Source organism: Condylura cristata, unplaced genomic scaffold (assembly GCF_000260355.1).
Source record: "Condylura cristata isolate star-nosed mole 26May11 unplaced genomic scaffold, ConCri1.0 scaffold00038, whole genome shotgun sequence".
Classification (NCBI taxonomy): Eukaryota; Metazoa; Chordata; class Mammalia; order Eulipotyphla; family Talpidae; genus Condylura; species Condylura cristata.
In genome coordinates this window covers 2,614,591-2,635,700 of record NW_004567139.1, presented here as the reverse complement: position 1 = coordinate 2,635,700, position 21,110 = coordinate 2,614,591, and the positions used below count along the sequence as shown (strand labels likewise).

General features: G+C 50.6%; 1 protein-coding gene across 1 annotated transcript in view; it reads left to right on the top strand.

The window, feature by feature from the left end:
* Positions 1–21,110, top strand: part of PRKCA (protein kinase C, alpha) — a 329,134-nt gene that overhangs the window by 123,435 nt on the left and 184,589 nt on the right. Inside the window, exon 3 of the mRNA XM_004693454.2 lies at positions 3,337–3,419. Within this exon, the coding sequence (XP_004693511.1) occupies positions 3,337–3,419 (83 nt within the window). The remainder of the gene's footprint in view (positions 1–3,336; positions 3,420–21,110) is intronic.

Sequence of the window (21,110 nt, the reverse complement as noted above, 5' to 3'; positions counted from 1 at the left end):
CGCCATGTGGTCACCTCCAGTGCAGGCGGGGATCGATCTCATGAGGAAGTGGCTTGAGCTTCTTGGTGCTGTGCTTTAACCCGCTGTGCCCCAGGGAGGGCCCGGCCGAGGCTTCTTAAGGACCCGCAGCCAGTTCCAGGAGTATCTGGGGCTTGGCGTCTCCACTTCTTTCATTGCCAGCATCGGGCAGATGTGGCTCCCAGGCATATGCCCTGACTTGTACCACCGTCCCCACCCTCCCCAACCCCCCTTGTCCCACATCACATGGTCGAAGAAGACTTTGAGAAACCCAAATAAAAGAGATAATAAAATATCAGCTGTGTCAGCCCCAGGACAAGTCCGTCTGTGCAGTCCGTCTCCTGGCTGGCCAGATGGCGTTCTCTCGTTTACCCAACCAGTCTTCTCCTCCTTCAACGACACTAGCAAGACGTCTCAAATATTTGCATTATATTATCTTACAAACTATGCACTGCCTAATTTAGTTCGGAATTTGAAACCAGAGGTCATGGCCAGTGGTTCTGGAATCTCTGGCCTCTGCTTAGTGTTCTTTCCCAGGCAGATGCTGCCGCCGCCTGACCTAACCAGAGCCAGCTCCTCTCCCCGTGCCCCTCATTGGGGCGAGTGTTGGGGTCATCTGGCTCCCTCCTAAGTCAGAGGCTCCCAGGCAAAAGCTCCATCTTCCTGGGAAGATCCTGGTGTTGGCTCTGAGTCTCTGGGCCAGACCTCCAGCACTAGCATAGAGGGGCTCTCTGGGCTCACGGGGCCCTTCTTGCTGGCGGTGGGTGAGTCCAGTCACTTCCAGGTGTGGGACCTCCCTGTGAGCCTGGGGTCAGGCAGGTTGGGAGGAAGGTTGGTCTGTGGAGCTTTTGGCTGTCCCTGAAAATTATACTATATGGTGCAAGACTCTTTCTTTTTAGTATAATATTGCCTATGAGACTGTTCAAGACATTCGGGAGAAAGGCAGCTGACCACGTGCCATTGCATCGATGAGCAAATGGGGGTGGTAAGGACCCAAGTACCCGACGCTGACTCTCCTTCCCTAGGGGTTGGATGAAGGCAGGATTTCTCTGCAGTGTTCCCCTGAATGGATAGGTGATCTAAAAAAAGCTGAAACACCCAAATGTTTGAGCGATGAAGTTGGGAATCAACACTGACTTCCCCTTCAGAATATCTGTAGTAACTAGATGAGGAACATGCTTCTGTGACACTTTTTCTTCAGTGATTTATCTTTCTGATCCTGGTGAGTGAAAGATGACTTTGTGACTGAGGAGAGCCAGCAGGTGAGATTAATTTGTGCCATCACAGGGCTGCCCTAATAGCCATTTTTAGAGAGTTCTGCAGTGGAGATGCTCTCAGTGGAAAGGCCGTTGCTCTGAGGGCTTGTGGAGCTAAGTGCTGCCTGGGGATCCCCCTCGTTCACCTCCGCCACCTCGATTGTGCACAGAGTTCGCTGTGGCGTGCAGCCAGGAGTACCCTCCCCAGAGCACCTGGGCTCCTAAGGGATGTTCTCTAAGAGATACTCAGCTCTCACCTTTCTGTGGATGGTCCCTGATCTGTTCGACTCTGCTCACTCAACGCCAAGCCTGTCTTCTCTCCTTTAAAACATGGTACATTCACAGGGACACCTGTATTAGGATCACCTCAAACAGTCATCTCGTAGCCTGTTTCTCTGAGGTGGCACGTTTGTACCTTCCTCTGGGCTTCACATGTACATATGGCTGAGATGGTTGTTTTCTCTTATATATATATGGCATGTATAATGTATAATTTGGTTATCAGTCCATTTTCCTGTTACTTGTTGCAAAATCTTGGCTTTGGCTATTGTGTCTTTACTGCTTCTGGAGCAGAAGCGGAGGAGGGAAGGAAAAGGTGGGAAGTGAAAGGAAGCGGGGCTTGGAACCTTGGCCCCTGACACAGTAGAAAGGTAGCCTTAGGCAGGTCCTTCATTTGTGATCCAGCTGTCTGTCCTTGCCTGTCCTGTCACCTGTCCACAGTGCCATGCAGGAGGCCAGGAGCTGTGCAGTAAAATGTGGAAGCAGAAGAAAGAGCACTCAAGCCTGGTTTCAGGGAGGGCCCCGCCTGCCCACCTGCCACTGTGAAGACTCAGCTCTGCCCAGCACCTCTGCGGGCAGATGGTGTTGCCAGTCCGTGTTGTCACTAGATGACACCCTCCAGGGCTGGGCTCGGGCCAGTGCCTTGCCTGGCTGGGTCATGTTGGTTGTCTCACCCCTCCCCCTGCCATTATACTGTCTGTCAAAATCTCCTAAGGGATTACTTTATTAATTTCTATAGCTAACAATTCTTTTATTGATTCAACTGCAGGATGATTTATCAAAACCATGTTAGGCTTGGGAAATATTTGCTGTGGAGTGGATTTTGGCTGCCTCCCCCCGGTGGTGTCCTTGGTGTGACAAACAGGCAGACACGCAAGGTGTCCTTTTCCTTGACTGCTCTTCCTTGCCAAGCACTTTCTGTAGATCGGTTTGTCTTGATGAGGTACTCACGTGCAGTTTTCTGCTGAGGATGGTCTGCTGTTCACAATCAGAGATGCCCAGATATTATTTATGACCAGTCTTGTTCTTCATGTTCTAAAGTGTATAGTGTCACAAACGCTCACACATGTGTGCACACACGTTAGGACAGTGCAGAGTACTCTACATTTTGATGCCTGGTTTGTACCTTGAGAAACTGTCTCTTGACAGCCTCTCTCCACTCTAGTGACTCAGAACTGTGAGTCAGGCAGGCCCCCGTATCCCCATCAGTGCTGGCATTTTGTGGCTCTTACAAGCCCAGTCCATAGCAGATGTTGACCAGACTCGATGAAGCGCCTTCCGATGGCTCATGATAAGATGTATCTGCAGTGAGATTGAATTGACTTCTGGCTGCACGTTGTCCTATTCAGGAACTACATGTGCTGTAATAAACACAGGGGTACAGGTGTCCTTTGGATTAATATTTTTGTGTCTTTTGGGTAGATTCCTAGGAGTGGAATTGTTGGGTCGTACGGTAGCTCCATTTTCAGTAGCATGTGGAATCTCCATACAGCTTTCTATAGTGGTTTTACCAGTTTGCATTCCCACCAGCAGCATAGGAAAGTTTCTCAGAGACATTCTGTAGGAGAGGAGGAGGGTGAAGGACCAGAACAGATGTGGGAAAAATACAAGGGACTATGGCGATGATGCTCAGGTGAATTGGTGGTGGGAATTTCACTGGGAAACCATATATTGTACCAAAATGAAGGATGATGTAATGAATATATTTAAAAAATTAAAGAAAACAAAGCTTGTGTGTGACATCTAGGCTGTTCTAATTTTGGTTTTCCTTTCTCTTCACCAGTTTGCTGTTTTGTGGTTCACAAGAGGTGCCATGAATTTGTTACTTTCTCTTGCCCGGGTGCAGATAAAGGACCTGACACGGATGTAAGTAGTCCGATGTTACTGCAAATTTCTAAGTTTAATTTCCCAAAATACCTGTTCAGCTGTGGTTGGGGACTTTAACTTCATGGGAGACTTAGCAGTCAGTCTCGTATCACTTTGGCCTGTGCAAATAAACATGTTTCTGGTCCTGTGGGGCTTGCACTGTGCCCCTTGCAGCCACGTTCACTGAATCCACCAAATCAGCAGCTTTCACACATACCATGCACTTCTGTTCTGAAGATGCTGCAAATTTTACAATGCACACGAATCACTCTTTTGGTGGGTTCTTACATGCCAGGACCCACCAGTAACTTTGGCCAATGTGATACGGGGTCCATGCATGCTTCAAGAGATCCTTGCTCCCTCATTATGTATCGTAAGTGCTACTAGCAATTGACATAATTTAGCATCTGTTCCTCTGAACAAATGAACTCACATGTAGCCATATGCAGATAGGAAATTTCATTTATTTGTGTCCTAATCTGTTGAGACTCTCTTGTTCAAGGGAAAAAAAAAAATCACGATGAACAAAGGGGTCGTGGGAGTTAGGAGCCTGGGCATCTTCCATATACAAAACACAGTGAGTGGGAAGAAACCTGGGCTGGGACATGTTTCAGCTTAGCTGCGAGACGTGTGCAGAGGAGACCTGCCAGAGCAGACGTCTCTATTCAGAACTGCTTTGGCAAGGTCACTGTCATCCCTAATTATTATTACTTTTTTGACGTGAAGTGCCATTGTTGGTGACGTGGTGTGAGTTGCAGGTGCACACATCCACACCTGCACAATGGCCATCACACGCCACGCACAGTTCCTAAGTGGCATGCTCCGAGTGATCACCATGACGGGCCGCGTTCTCCCGCGAATGTGGTGGGTTTCTGGTTAGCTCTAAGGGATGTAGGTCTGCATTGTTCTGTACAACACACGTAGTAAAGGACCTCGCCGTTGGGCCGCAGCGTGTGGGGACATGCAGTTTCGGGTGAGACGATGGCAGAGGCAGGGTGAGTGGGTGTCCCGGGCTCTGTGCCATCACCTTGCCAAAGCTGTAGAGTCGGAGAGCGCCGAGAGCTGGCTAGTCTCAGATCGTCACGAACCAGGAAGCCCAAGTGTGTGGCTGTCACGTGCCCGACTGTTGTTCAAAAAAGCAGCGTAGATAATACACCAGCCCTCCCCAGACTGCCCTTCTTGCCGGTATGTTGTGTGGGTTGGAGGCATTTTAGGGATAAAAATAGGTGCAATGGAGAGTACCAGCGTCGCTGCAAGCAGCTTGCTTTGAGAGGGCCTAAAGCAACACTGTTCACCTCCTTGCTCATGATTCCCAACTTCAGCCTTCCATTTTCTTGCCTCTTCTATTAAACCCTACTCCCACCCCACCCCCCAACCCCCATTTCAGTCTCATCGGGATGGAGAGGTGGGAGAGGGAGATGCAGGCAGCCTGCAAGTGGAAGAAGAGTTTCTGTGCAATGCTTCCCCCCTCCTTTTGCCTTCCTCTCTGTGCTTGAGTGTGGAACCTCTCACAGCCAAGCCCTGTGCCAGGCCTTTGGGCACAGCAGTCAACCCAGATGTGCTCTTGTCCTCCTGGACCTTCTGCTGGAAGGTGGGCATCACTTACCACTAATTAAAGGAGGTTGGAGGTGCCTGCGAGGGCTCACCCAAGGGACCTACTCTAGACCATCAGACAGCTCCCCCCAGGAGATGGTATTTAAACCAAATGTCGGGGGCAGGCGGGAAACGGGCGAGCACAGGTGTGCTGGGGCACAGGTGCTGTGAGAAGCTATTCCACACAAGGAAGGAGCACGGAGAAAGCCGTGGCGGGGCCCGGCCGTGTGAGAGCCCCGGGCCCTGAGCAGGCCGGCTGATGTGGGGTTCAGGACTCCACCACAGTCTGAGGAGTTGTGCGGGCCCACAAAGCTAGTTCTGAAGTAGAAATGACATGACATGATCCTGTTTGCATCTTATAAAGGTTGTGTTGGCTGCTCTGTGGGAGATAGATGGGTGGGATGGAGGCTTCGATGTGTGGGTGAAGATGGGGAAGTGTCGGAGAACAGCAGACGCCCACTCTGCAGGGCAGGGCTGGGGCTGGGGGCCCGAAGAGACGGGGGTGGCCTGGGGGGATCTCCTGGAGGCACATTGGGGCACGAGTCAGAGGCTTTAAGCCTGGAAGGGCGGTGAGGCATGTGGGGGGCGATGTGGAGAAAGACTCCCCACACATGATTGGCTGGGGGGACTTTAAGACTCTGGAGGGCCCCTGAGGGACCGTTTGGGAGGACGTTCCCGTAGGCCACGTTCACTTTGGGAAGTCTGGCCTTGAGAGGACAGTATGTCTGTAGGTGTATGTGGGTGTGGAATTAGAAGTGGGCGTGTCCCAAAAACATCCCTCTGTTGTCACTTTGCTTTCAAAGTCCCAGTGGGGGTTGGATCATCTCGCTACAGAGGGGGACTAGTGTGGCCCAGCCTGTGTGGATTTTCAGAGGAGGGGTGGGGAGGGGATTATAGCAGAGGAGTTGGAGAACAGCCGGGCAGAGAGAGACCAACCAGGGGCTCTCAGCCCACATGTCAGCCCCGCCTGTGACCTTGTGGGGTGACAGCACATTCGTGGGTGGCTTCTGTCCGGGTTGCAGAGGCTGGTCCAGGGTACGGGAAGTGTTGGTTTCTGTCTGCTCCAGATTGCGAATGCCTGTTACTTCACACCCTGGTTGTGTGGTGGAAATGTGGTCACCCAACTCACTGATCCTGAGCGGGGCTGAGAGCTTCCCTGCAGGTCGGCTGGGTGGGGAGCGAATGGAGGCACCCCAGAATCTGTGTGGCCCTGAGTTCTGCCCCTTCTCTTCTCTCCGTGGTGTAGTCTGCTGTGGCTGCCAAGTCTTGTGTTTTAATATCCTCGAAAGTGAAGATAAGAGCTGAATTTTTTTTAAATTTTTTTAATATGAGAGAAAAAGACGCACAGGAGACATTAAGAAGGTGCAAAGCATCAGCCGGTCTGACTCACACAGGATTATGTGTTCTCTTCCAAGGAGAAAATTTGCCTTTTGGTCCCTGGTGTTAAGAGCCCAGCATTAGCACTTTCTGCAGCCTGGTGAGAAGTGGCTCTTTCAGCGCAGGGCGGCCTTAGTTGTGGGGCACAACCACGAGATGCCCAGCGGGGCTCCCCAGGAGGGAGCCAGTGAGGTACAGAGCTCTCGGACCCAGAGCTGAGCAGAGGTGGGAGATTTCCTGGTTTGAGCAAGTTTCAGAATCACAGAACTCTTGAGTTGGATGGCATTACAGCTTTTTCTAGGTTAGGGGTCACCCTGGTGGCTCAGGGTTTAGGTCTCAGCACTGTGAAGCTGTCCACAGCCACTGCAGCATGAGTTCGATCCCCGCCCCAGAAGTGACCCACAGCGCCCAGCAGACCTCGCCTGTCTCTTCCGCTGCTCCCCGGAGCAGTGTATTTCAGTAGATCTGCCTGTTCTGCTCCCCACTCTGTCTCTGGTGAATCCTCTCACCACCCCTGCACCTCTGATCTACACCCCAGCTCTTGTATACATAAATAAAATAAAATTTTAAGGGCCCTCCCTGGTGGCACAACAGCTTAAAGTGCAGCACCATGAAGCTCGCTGCAGCTGCTTCAGCATTGGTTGGATCCCCGACCAGGGAGGTGACCCACATGGTGTGGCTGAGCTCTCCTGACCCGCCCACTGCTCCCCTCAGCAGTGTACTTCATTGATCTGCCTGTTCTGCTCCCCGCTCTGCCTCTGGTGAATCCTTTCACTGCCCCTGTACCTCTGGCCTGTACCCCAGTTCTGCATGCATAAATGAATAAATCTTTAAAAAAATAAATCTTTAAAAAAGATTTACCTAGTGTGGCCTTATTTCACAGATGAGAAGACGGAGGCATGGCAAAGAAAGGGGTAAATGATCCAGGGCCCCTTCAGTGGCTGTCCTTGAGTGCCCAGTTGGTTTATGGCTGTCTTCTGGGGTGCTGGCTGTGGGAGCAGGGCTGGGGGGAGCTCTATTCTTTTCCCTGCTGCCGGTATAAGTCCTAGCTGTTCTCTGGCATCATCATTGAAAGTTCTGTTCAAATATCTAGAAAAGCACTACAGAGCACAAGGAAAGCCAATTAAAAGAATGGAAGGATCAGGAAAAATGAAATGTAATTTAAGAGAACAGACTACCCTCAGCACTTTTTCCCCTGAAAACTTAAAACATTTAAATTAGGACTTTTGTTTTTCCTTTTCTGTGGTGAATGCTTGAGATGCACAGTTCATGGGCTGCTTAATAATGCTTCCTGGTGCTCAGCAGATCCCAGAACATTCACAGATGGGGGAAAGAAGCCCCAGCCTGTGAAACCCACAGATACTGTACCTGCCCAACCGTGTTCAAGGCCAAAGGAAGGGAATGGTGGTTGGGGGTGAGGGAGGAAGCTGCTCCCAGGTTTCTGTAACTGGGTGGAAATGGAGTTGAGCTGTCTTTTGAGCCGAGCTAATCAGCAGAGCTCAGGCGCAGTTTACTTCACAGGCGGAGGGAGGAGACAGGACTTCCGAGTTCAGGCCAGCGACCTCCTGACCAGACCGTCCTGGGCAGCTGCGCAGCCCTGCCCCCACCTCCTGGGGATGAGCCTCGCTGTCGCCAGGCAGGGCCCTGCGGCACCTCTCAAGGCAAAAGCCAGGCACTGCGCAGGCATGTCAAGTCGAGAAGAAAAGGGAAGAGTTGCAGAGCCCGACGCTGCAGGCTGCCCACTGCCCAGAGCTGGCTTCATAGCTGAAGAGGGGTGGCAGCTGTGGGGGTACCTGCCACCTCGTGGGGGCGCTCCCCACACCCCACACTGCATCCTTGGCGTTGTAAGGTGCTCGGAGGTGTCACAAAATAGTTTCCAGGTGTGTGATCCAGAGTGCAGCTTGGGTCTGCGCAGGACCCCTGTCTTGCGTCTGAGATTTTGTAAGACAGCAACGAGATCAGACAAAACCTGTCTGGGTTTAGAAATAGCTCCCTCCCCGCACCCTCTCCAGTTAAGCTGCGAAGTAGGACATGGACCAGAGGAGGAAGGGATGTTGCCTTGTTTGGGGCGGTGAGTGTGACTTGGCTTTTCAAAAATGTGCTGTTATTCCTTCAGCTGCCGTTGTAGGCCTGTCTGATGGATTCCCCTTCCTGGCGCTGGCCCCAGGGGACAGGGTGGCCCAGGGGAGGGCTGGTTTTAGGTCCTGGGGACTCAGATTCCTTCCCTCCCCTTTCTAACATTGCAACTCAGCCGCTCTGTCCTGCAGTTTGGGCCGCCTCCCTTCTTAAAGCAGCCGCTGCTCATCATCAGCCACGTGCTGACAGAGCCCACCCGCAGTAGGCGAGGTGCGAACCCAGGCCTGCGGGTCTTGCACACGCGTGTTTACCGACCCCTGCATCCTTTTCCTCCACACTTTCTCTCTCCTCTGTGTGGTGCTCTCAGTGACAGAAGCAACTGAGAGGCAGGAGAGCTTTCGGGGAACCAGGCTGACCTCCGCCCTGCTCTTAAAGTTGGAATGTAAGTTGTAGGGAGAGAAGCTCTTTTGTGAGATATATACAATGACAAAACTGCCCAACAACTATTTAAACAAACTCCCAGGAATGTTTGTTCTCTACACTCGATAAGGGGATGCTGGAGAAAGTGAGAGGGCCAGGAGGGCTGTGCCTGGCATGAGGCACTGGTGCTTTGCTCATCTGTTCCATTATTATTGTTCTTACTTTGTGCTCGGGCATTTTTATCAGTGCCCCGGCTGGTCTGGGGGAAACTGCTCATATTGAATTTTGCACGTTTAATATCTGAGTCCGTTGCACTCAGGTGATTGAAAAGTAGCTACCTGGGTCTTACTGTGATGTCACCTGGACGGCAGCCACGGGACGGCGCTGCCAGAAGGCTCCGGAGGGCGCAAATGAAGACATTCTCCAAGGCAGGGAAGCCCGCTGCCGGTCTGGGTGCTTCACTCTGCGAGGACTGTACAACTGAGCCTTCTGAAGAAACTGAGAACATTTACTACTAAGGCTTTAGAAGCAAAAAATGGAACCACTGGCACAAATTGCCTCAAAGCAAAAGCGGCAGCTCTTTGGAAGCCAGACTCTATGAAGGGCTGTATGACGGAAACCAAAATTGCTGCTGTTCCTTACGACCATCTTGAGAACCCTCGTGTCCTCATGTTCTTTTTGGTGTCTTAGAAACCGATCAAATGAAAAAGGCTGTGAGATTGTTTAAAATTCAACATTTCAAAGCTTCATTTCTAACAAAACTCAAAACATTTAAAATAAACCTAGAAATAAATTTAATTAGAAAATCTAACTTTTCAGAGTGCGTTTCCATTTAGTATGGAAATAAGACAATTTAGTGAGCAAATCCAGTTATTCCCAAAACATTATTCTATTCCTGAACCAACAAAATGAAGGGAAATTTGTAAAAGGTGCAGTTGCAATGAAAATTCAGCAGAATGAAGTCAAAATGAATCCTGGCGTGGGTGGGAATTGGGAAGTCTGGATGCTCAGTCATTCAAAACCTCTCTAGACTTTGGTTTTCTTATTTGTAAATAGAGAGGTTGAAGTCAGTGGCCTTTATAGTTGTTTTCATCCCCATCACTATTGAGGGCTCCATGCTGTGAAGAAACAAGGGAAGACAGTTTCTTCAGTTCCTGTACTTTCTAACTGAAAGGGTAAAGCAAGTCAAGTGTATGAAGTGTGCATTAGAAGAAAGAATCTGGGAAGACTTCCTGGAAGGGGTGGCGTTTTAAGATACTTCAAAATTTTCTTTTCAAGGCAGATGAGGCCACCACTCCCATGTTTCCCCTGCTGCCTTAAGGGAGTTGCCTCTCTGGCCCAGTGCGGCTACCCAGGGCCACGTAAAGGCAGGTGCACGTACTTGCTAGAGAACTGATACAAAAGAATAGACAAGACATCCCGCCATGTGCTGCATGTCCTGTGGGACCCCCCTGGGCGAACCTCTGGGGAAACCTTTGCTGGGTTCTGAATCCACCCTCTGCTCTCGCCCACAGGTAGGGTTCCTCACGTGCTGTGATGCCTCAGGAAACCTTAAAAAATAAGTTATTTCAGGGAAGCAAACCAAACAAAAAGCTCCCGTGCTAATTCTGCGCCACAGTGGGTGGATTATTTTATGTACCAGATTCACAGTAACAGAAGTATTTCCCACAAGGGAGGGGACTTCTGCTACTTTTGGGCCAAATTAATTTAGCTGGGAATTAAAAATAGCCTCAAGGACTTGCATCCTCCAAGACTTGCCTCCTCAGCCGCAGTTCTGATGAACTGAAGACGACGACGGGGTGGTGGAATTCTCTGTTCCTATTGGTGCTGGCCGTGGACAGGGAGAGGACTATGCATTTGCTTTGTGGCCTATACCTGGTCTGTTGGGGTGAAAAGTGTGGTCGAAGGACAGAGTGCCTGGTGTTTTTGTCTAGAGCACCAGAAGAGCCTCACCCTGGAGGCTTTTCATCGTAACCCAGTAATTCTAGTAGCCACTGTTACAACTCTCCTGGAACTTGACTGTTAGCTGTCATGTAAGGCCAGGCCAGTTGCACATTCTTTTCAGTGTCCACTCTTGGCAAAGAGTCTTTGAGAGTGGAGTGAGGTTTTGGGGGAAGCAGCCCAAAGTTCAGTGGAGCCAGATCTGGACAAAGTGTGTGATTCAGGTGGATTGTACCAGTTTGGGTCATCAAGGAGGTTAAGGCAAAGGCAGGTAGAACATTGTAAGACATTTCCGACATCAGTTTCAAAGATGGTGTGAGCCCAGGGAGCGTGTTGGGATGGTTGTGTAGCCTCTCGGTTCACTGCGAAGCCACTTGCAGACCGAGTGGGTCACTTAAAGCTCATGCTTGCACAGTGAGCTCTTCATGTGAAGTATGTGTTTTTTCACTTTGAAAACCTTGAGCCAGGGGCTGAGCGTCAGACAGGTAGGTGCTCAAAAAGATCCGTGGAACCAACGGGAATGAATGGACAAGGATCTGAGCCCAATTTGGCCTCTAGCTGTGTTGGTCTGGCCCTGAGTCACTTGATTAGCTCTGTACATGAGACTTTCACTGACTCCACATCGATACCTGGGAACAGCTTTTTCATCCTCATGGTTATGTGGCACCTCGTAGAGGAGAGCTCAGGGGGTGTGGGAGGCAGGTCTGGGAACTCCCTGCTTGTTCCATGGTTATTTCAAACTCTCTTAGGTATTTCAGGTTTAATGTTTTAAATGGTGGCGCGTGGACAGAGGCTTTTCACTGGCTGGGATAAAAGTTGGTCTGGTAGCTACTTCATTTTCCCTCATCTAGGTAAGTGTCTTAGTAATGGCAGGTAGTTCATGATGCACAACCACCCATGTTACCCTGTACCTGCATGCTGTCACTGGGATGGGGATGGTGTGCAGAGTCAGGCCTGGAGCTGAAGTCACAGGAAGCCGAGCTGGTAACAGCATCTCCATGGGGCTTCCTGAGAGGCATTTTCCATCTTGCGGTCTATGATCATTAAATACACCTCAAGCATTTCTTCGTGCCACGTGCTATGTTTGAAAAACATGCTCTGCTCTCCCCAACAGTTGATCCTTAGTCAGAAGCCATGCTTGTGAGTAAACCTGATTATTCAGACAGATAATTAATGCAGTGGTAATGTGCACTGAGGTTACATTGTCATTCCTGTTGTACAAGGGTGAAAATTGAGCCTTGGGATGGGTCAGTGGCTTGCTGAAATCCAGCAATAAATGGTACATTGGGCTTTGAGCCAAGTTGCTGTATCCAAACCTGTTCCCTCTCCTGACACCTCGGGGCTGAACAGCAAAGCCAACTTAAGGGACAGTGAAGGCTCGATCTTTGTGCATAGAAACTGGAGTCTGTGAGATAATGAGCATCTTAAGTGGTGAGCGAAATTTACAGTGATACAGATGTAATATCACAAGCAATATTCACAAGCAAGACCGACAATGGAACTCATGAAACCTGGAGCCGGTAGGGTAGATGGGACCAGGTGAGAGCCTGGAGCACGTGGCGGACTCAAGGAAGTGGGCAATGCCCTGTTGTGAACACATGCACATGTTTGATGAGAACTTAAAGATCCACTTCCTTAGCAGCACTCAGGCAATGTGGCATTATTAACCGTGGTCTGCAGCTGCACTGTCAGAGCTTGTCGAGGTGAATGTCTCTTAAATGTCTAATGATTCCTTGATCCGTAATCTACACAAGACCAGGCAGCTAGTAATCTCCCGGATAGGCAGCTCGGGAGAGGTTTGTGTTCCGAAACTACTGTTTGAAAGCACCTGTTCTGATAGGCACAGGGGCACCAGCTGTGATGTGCCCTATGAGAACGAGGTGAGTTTTGTTTTTTTATTACAAGACATACCTGAGACATTCATTCCAGAAGGCAGTTTTGGGGAGTGCAACTTCACAGCTCAACATGGGTATGGTCTCCCCTTGCCCCCCCCCCACCAAAGTTGCAGTCTGCCTGCTGCTTGCTGGCTGCAATTTCAAGTCCCTTGGCCACCTGGCCACGCCCCCCCCCACCCCCACCCCCACACACCTCTTTTTTCAGGTAGGAAGGATTGTAGAGTTACATCAGGGTAGAAATTTCTAAGATGTGAGAATTCCATCCTTGAAAAGGATCTCTCTGTGGAGGAGGGTGATTGGAAGTTTCTAGATATTAAGCTGTATCGTGACTCATTTGTTCTTAAGCAGGTCGTCCTCCCATTACTAAAATTAATCACAAAAGACCAGCGACGTTTGAAAAAAGGGGGAGAGAGGGGAGTTTACACAGCAGGTCTTAAAATTAGGGAGGCAGGCTGCTCCTTGCGCATTGCCGAGTTTGAATGATGTACCAAGACAAAGGGAGTTCATGATAATCTGGTTTATCCACTATGAATCAGTCATGTAGGGTGCCTGCATGGGGAAAAATTAGAAGTGAGAGGGGAAACAGAAAATTCTAAACAGCATTGCACACACGAGTGAGTTCCCTCCTTAGCGGGTGCTCGCACCCAGCCTCGGCGTAGACATGCATGCTCAGATTTGACCTTGTTCCCATGCAGTAGACTTCTGTCCACCCAAGAGTCAAACAACAGGGAACCTCTGACAACGGCGTTCACCAAACAGCCTGCACTCTGCTCTGCCTTCTGCCCTGTACATAGCAGCCAGGGCCATCAGCTCACAGCTTGCCTCGACTCAGTCTGAGACCTTCAGTGGCTGCCCTTGACCATGACAATGAAGTAGAAATGCCGCACTGTGGTCAGCGAGACCCCGCGTGGCTGTGGTCTGCCTCCTGCCCATCTTACCACCCAGGAGCTCCGCTCCTCTGCACTTCGGGCTTCCGCACAGTGGACCCTTCACATGGACATCCTGCCCTATCTGCACCGCGCCTGTTCCCACCATTCAGGTCTCTGCCACCTTTAGAACAAGCTCACCTGCTTTCTTTCCCATTAGTCTGCCCTCCACTCTGTACTCTGTCACTCTCACCACCACTATCTAATTTGCTATTTGGTTATTGCCTTTCACACTGGCATGAGAGTGGGACATCGTCTTACTCCACTTTAACCTAGAACTGTGCCCGACACCCGCCGTAGGTGTTCAGGGAACACTTGCTGGCTGGATAATGCACGCCCGTGAGTTGTTACAGGGTTTTCAGGTTTCCTTCCAGCAGTATGAGTCAAAGGAGACGTTCTGGAGTCAGCAGAGGGCTTCCCTTCTCTGTGATTTAATGTCACACTGTGTATCAAACTGGTCATCCCAGCTGGACATCAGGCTTCCGAAGCGATTGGCTGTATTGGCTGTATCTTCCCAACAAAAGCATGCTCTTCATCACCTTGCTGTTAAGAATACATGGCCTATGAAATGCACCTAGAAATAAAGTGTAGATGATCAATCTGATTTAACTGGAATGCCCGGTTAGTCACCAAATTCCGAGGGCAGCCAGTCTGGATGCCCCAGCACTGGAAATGTGACACACTGGCATGTTGCCTGTTGTCCTCTTCCTTAGACTCCCATCTGCAGCCATCAGTTTCTCCTGCCAACATTCGTGCTGAATGGCAGGGAGTTTGGAATAAATTGTGAAGCCCCTTGTGTCATAGAACATGTGTGGCCCGTGACAGGGTGGTTAGATACTTTGAAGACACTGACATGACACTTTAGAGGAAGCTATGACTCTGCCTAAAGGGATGACAGAGTTTGTGTGGTGGGGACAGGAACTAGGCTGAACATGAGGAAATCAACATTATTTGTTAAGCATTTGATTTTTAAGATGTTTTGACTTTGATTGTCTTTCTGGACTTCATCTTTTCAGAATAGAGCAATTTTGGAAAAATGTCAATTTTTTGTTAAGATTTATTTTATGCGTACAGAGTTGGGGTGCAAGCCAGAGGTCCCAGGTGGGGGACCAGACAGAGTGGGGAGCAGAACAAGCAGATGGACTGAAATACACTACTGAGGGGAGCAGCGGGCGAGACAGGAGAGGTCTGCTGTGCCCTGTGGGTCAGCTCCCTGGCTGGGGATCGAACCTGTGCTGCAATGACCGGCGATAGCTTGATTGCTCTGAAACTTTATCCTCTGCAGCCCCTGGGAGGCCCAGATCCTCAAATTCTTACTGAAATATCTGAACTCTGTGCACCTCTCTCCCGTCTGTATCATTCTGCTGAAACACGGCAGGAGCCGAGGTCCCTGGAATGCCCTCCAGGGGGAGCAGGCCCGGCAGCTCAGCCCCTGTCCCGTGGAGGCTGCTGAGTGGGGCAGGGCCTCCCCTGCTGGGTTGGGAGTAGCATTTGGAGATAGTGCGAAAACGTGGGTGATGATTCAAGGGATTCCTAAATAGTGTTACCTGCCTCATCACTGTGGCATGAAATGTCTGGAACGGGCCAGTCCAGAGTGATGGGCCCCACGGGCCTCTGATGCTCCAGGCTCCTGCCTTTCGCCCTCAGTTCACTTCTGTTGTTCTACATGGCCGCCCCATGGCTGCCCCACTCATGTCCGGCCCAGAGGAAAGACCTGCCAAGGTCAGGACCTGCTGGAGCTAGCCCCTTGGCAAGAATCCCCCAGGAAACCCACTCGAGCAGCTTCCCGACCCCCAATGGGCCGGGACTGTGCCCCAGAGCTGTTCCTGCCTGGGGGACATGGGGCTTTGCTTGGTTTGGTTTGAAGCTGGGCGTACTACTCCCGAGAAGAAGGTCAAAATAGTTCCTCATGAAATGGAGAATGAGTTTTAGAAACTAACAGTGAGTCCCGTGACCTGGGCCGCTCCTCCTGGCTCTGTCTGCCTCGGTATGTGTGACCTCCTCCAGCCTGTCCTCTGCCTCACGCCGGCGGTGGAGCAGGGAGCTGTTCACTCGCGTGATGTCACCACGGGCCTTCAGGTGCCGCTGAGTCAACTGGTCTTGATGGGCTGATAAGGAGACAGGAATGAGGAAGGCTTGTGAGGAGGTTTCTCGAAAATAGAAAACCCTTTAAGCATGGTTCTTTTGGCAATGGTATGTCTGGGTAGTTGTGCGAGGAGCATTTTTGTTTTATTATTATTATTTTTAAAGATGTATTTATTTATGCATCCAGAACCGGAGTGCAGGCCAGAGGTGTGGGGGTGACGAGAGGATTCACCAGAGACAGAGCGGGGAGCAGAACAGGCGGATCTACTGAAATTCACTGCTGAGGGGAGCAGCGGGCGGGTCAGGAGAGGTCTGCCGCACCCTGTGGTCACCTCCGGGGCCGGGATCGAGCTTGCCCCGAGGCAGCTGCGGCCAGCTTCACAGTGCTGCGCTTTAACCCACCGCAACATCAGGGAGGGCCTGCATTTTTGTTTTATAATGAAATGTTCTGAGTGCGCGACTTGTGATTATGCAGGCACTGAGCCTCTGACATGGTAGGCCCTGTGGTAAATGCCAGGAGCTGATGGAGCAGAGCAGGCCCAGCAACAACTGGCTGCTTTGTCACTCACCGCAGAGCACCCCCAGGCTAAGGGAGGCGGTGTCCCCCGCTGCCCACACCAGGGACAGAAGCCTGGGCAGCAGGGCCCGAGGATCTGGAGGAGGGGCTGATGCGTCAGGAAACCACGGCGCAGAGCCTGGGCGCTGCCTCGCACGCAGGAGTGAGTTGTAGGCGCTGAAGAGAGCCGCCCGTCAGCCTTGGAGAGGGCACACTGCTCTGTGCCGTGCCCAGACGGCCGCACACCCAGCGAGGAGTCGCTGTGAGGGGCCTGGACGCTGACAAGGCTGCATGGAGAAGATGCTTCTGGCAATGAAGAGGGACCCTGAGCCGGGACCCCAACACGTGACACAGGGTGCTAGTCCCGGATCAGCCAGTAGAAGCAGCGTTGACCCCTACGGGCTTTGGAGTTTGAGGCCCCTGAGGACGCTGGGGCCTCTCTCCGGCACGCCCTTCTTCACGCCACCTCAGTCTTGTCTTCCGTTAGGAATCCTAGGTGGCCTCCCGTGGAACAGCGGGTGACCTCGCTGAACACCCCTGACTCCCCCGTGGACCCCTCACTGCTTTGCCCTCTTCTTCCTCCCAGTATGCTCCCCACTGGAGACACGGAGGAGACCACACTCCGGGATGTCTCTGCCTCGGCCTGAACCCCACCACCCCTCGAGGACCAAGCCCACCTCCATGTTTGCCCACAGTCTGCCATGAAGCTGCTCCCAGTAGAGGTGCATTAAATCACCAAGTGAGCGCATCGAGACCAGTGCTAATCTGCTGCAATAGCCTTTCCAGAATTTCCAGAATTTTCTTCTTGTCTCTGACACGGATGCTCTTCTCCAGGTCCCTTCGGAGCCCACTGGCTCTTCCCGTAATGGATGGGTGTTGCAAACAAAGAGTCGAACGCAGCTCCTTGGGCAGGTAGCATCTAGTTGAGAAGTTCAACTGCTACGTGTGTGAGCTGGAAACTGTGTCACACTGTCTGTGTGGGGAGTGGGTGCCTTCTGGCCGGGGGGCAAGCTTCATTCCGCACCCGCCGATGATCCCTGTGTGGACCGGACACAGTGAGGTTGCTAGAAGGAATGTGCACCCAATAGGCTGCCAGGTTTCCTTTTGTTTATTGAAATAGAATAACCAGAGGAGAACAAGGCAAGCTTTAAAAATAACTTGGTACACATGTAGGTGAAATAACCTTACCTCCCAGTAGCTGAGAAAAAAATAGGTCCCAATTCTGGCGGTTGTTCTAGGATATATTTAGTCAGAGGTTCTTTCTCCTTTGATGGTCGATGAAGGAAAAATCATGGTAGAGGTTAAAAAAAGGGGGGAGGGAGCAGAGAAAAGGCTACTCAAGTTGTTGGGTGCTTCATTTTATTTCCACTGCACCCCTGAGAAGGAAAGGAAACCCAAGTCATGAGCACAGTGCAGGAAAATGTAATGATTCCTCCCCTGGTGGTTCTTAACGTGATTTACTTCATACTGCGGTGGGGCGGTGGATGGAATGGTCTCCGAAGAAACTCCTGTCTCGTCAGAGATTTCCCATCTTAATTTATTCAGCAAAAATTAGTTTTTGGAGTTTCCTATTCAAATAGTGTGGCCAGCCAGTGACCGCCTCCTAAACACTCAACATGACCGGTCTGTCACTGTCTGTGCTAGAGAAAGGTTCCGTCTCTTTCTACTCAAATCTTCTAAGGGAAATTGATGAACCTGGTAACCTAATTTTAGACCTTCTGAAATTGGGCAGATGGAAGGTATTTATAGTGTTCTGAATCAGTTCCTATTAGGCATTTAAAAATAGTCACATCATTAGAGAATACATTCAAGGAAGAAAAGCTTTTAACCCCAAGTAGAATGCCCAGAACACTGATGGTGTTTTGTTTTTGTTTTTTGGTCTCCTGAACTGGATTACCGTTTTGGTAGCAATTTTGAAAGAGCCTTTCTGTACTCTCTTCCTTCTCTTTCCTGTGTGATGCTGCTGTTGTCATGGAAACAGATCTTGGAGTTGCTTTGCTCCGCAGGGGAAGGGACTCCCTGATACGGAGTTACTGCAGGTCATTACCATCGCCAGACTTTATTAAGCATTTTGCTATGATGCATGTTGTGCAAAGCTCGGGGGTCTGTGTTTTGGGGGCTTACATGGAATCGATGTGCTTTATGACACCCATGAACACCAAGACCGCAAGGTCCTCGGTTCTAGAAACTGCTGGCCCTAAGCGGTGTCCTTCCTGTTACACCTGTGGTCATGAAGTGGGTCATTGCTCCTTGTCCACTCTTTTCTCAGGGCTGAGAAAAGAGGGTTTGGGTCAGACCAGAAAGGAACAGAGCTCTAAGGTGAAGAGGCTTGGTGGAAGTTCCCCGCAAACTCTTAGCGGTGGCAAAGGCTCCTTTGGTGAGACGTGACTGAGCCGGGTGGTGACTGTGTGTATCTGGGTATCTGTGATGCTCGCAATCTTGTTAATTGGGGCTCCCAGTGGGGTAAAGCAAGCAGGTGACGGGGTGGACTCTCCCTGGAGTGGGGTTGTCACTTGCCTCCTCACTCACCAGCAAATTCCCTGGCCTGTGCGTTCCCCTTTGCACCAGGTACCCCACAGTTACACCGAGGGCTAAGCGGAGGGATAGTGACAAGGGCCCTTGCAGGACCAGTGCTTAGGAAGTGTGATTCCCCCACTCCCTGTACCTCAGGAGTCCTCAGGGCTATGGCTCTCACAGCGGGGTCCCACACCTCCAGCTTTCATATCACTCAGCAACTCTTTAGAAGAGCAGATTCAGGTGTTGCAGGTGAATGGCTCAGCGGCACCTGTTACCAGGGCCCGCCTGGTAATGTATTCGAGGAGCTCTCCAGGGGACGCGCTCTGTTTGAGAGGGTCAGCCCAAGGCCATGTTTCCAGGGGTCTGTCTACCTTTGACTTGGTTCAACATAGTTCTGGTTACCACGTAAGATTCCCGGTCAGTCACAGAACTCCCCTGCTCCACTGTTCAAAGGAGACTCTTAACAAAGGTGACTTTGGATTCTGTTGGACAAATAGGCCCACTCAGATGAGAAAGTCAGTCTGTATTTTGCCGTGGAAAGCAGGTCAAACTTAGCTGACCAAGGTTTCTGCAGTTAGCAACCATTTTCCCATAAATATCAAGTCCTTTGGAATTATTTGTAATTCCACATAATTTCTACTTTCTCCTTGAGCTGAAGACATTCTATCTTATTTCTAAGGGATTATGGACTTGGAGGTGCTTTTAAAACCCAAAAGATTTGCCCCCAGACATAGCAGGAAAAGGAGGATGATACCAATAACACTTGCAGCTTCTATTTCAGACACAGTGAAATCTCCTGGGTCTATCATTCCCCATTTTATTGCTTTTTAGAAACCTGCCACATTTTTTTTTTAAACCTTCAGTGATTTCAAAGTTTCAAGCTGGAGAACCCTCAGCATATTAGGAGGTACAGGGGCCTTCATTTACGAGCCTTTCTAGATTCTGTGTGACACGTGGCATCCCCAGAAATCTTGGGGCACCTGCCCACGTTGTGGGCAGATCAAATTAGAGCTTCCACTAACTCTGATTTGGAAATTTCCCCCTTAAAAGCACTAAAAATGTTTGACATTTACAGAGTTTCTGCAGCAGTCTGCAGTTTCTCTAGCAAGTACAGTCACAGACATGGAAAGAATTTCGCAATTGCTAACTCATGTTTTTTTATAGGGCGGTCCTCATGTTGGGTCAGTTGGCATAAGAATAGGATGATGTTCAAAGTCAGAATTCTCATTTGTACTGTTTTCAAATATGTTTTCAGCATCCAGGTAGAAACTCATGTGTGAAAATCATGGCAGTACTTGAACACAGGATTTTCTCTCTTTGATTCTCGGTTGTTCTTGGCTTTTTCTGATTTCTAGTAAGGATTACTCTAAGCTCCCAGAAAATGGGTTATACGTGGCACGATGGGTTTCAACTTTCTTCTAAGGCAAAGTGAATTGTGATTTTTCTCCCCATTCTGGCTAATTAGAACAAAGTAAACAGCCAGTCCGGCGGTACGGGTGGCCTGGCTCCGTGTGTATTCTTTAAGGAGTCCGGAGTTAGGAAACTGTATGCAAGACGATTTCAGATTTCTGGTGCTTTTATGAACTTGATACCACATATGTAAGAAAAGAAAATGGAATCAAAAAGTGTCTGGCCTTTGCTCTGTGAAAGGGAATTAGCAAATCGGAGGTTTGGCTTCTTCTCAAACATCAAGCTTCAAAATACTGAAGTAACAAATACTCTGAAGAAAGAATGGAGGAATGCACTTAAATACAGGTCTTTTTTGCCACCCTGAGGCCTCCCTCCCCCTCCCGGCCTGGCCCTATTCCGTGTGACCGGGATGGGGGTCCTCCCTCTTGGGCCTGCAGGCGGGGTGGGTGGGAGCCAGGGACAGGCACGACCTATCGCTGGTGCCCATCCCAAGCTGAACGCCTTGGGCAGAGCTGGTGAAGCTGGCGAGGGCAGAATAGAACACGTGACACGTCCCTTGACCTCTTTTCCCCCTGGCTTCCTACAATTTGTTTGTATTTCCGTTAGTGTTTGTGTGGCCTCTGAGTCTGTCTCAGCTGTACTAGGCAGAAAGGAGCTCTTGGTAGGAGCCAGCCACAGGAGAGAACACCCACGAGAGTCACTGTGCCCGCGCCTGGAGAGCCCTGGTGCAAGGCCCCGCTCAGGAGGCCGCTGGAAGCGCTCAGTGGTGACCTCCTGAGAGCCCCGCCTGTGCCGGTGTGGCAGGGCCGAGCCAGCCCCTTGCAGGAGGTGCATGCTGGACCCCATGGAGTCTTCTTCGGTGGGTGGGGGGCCAGCAGCTCAAAGGAAAGAAGCA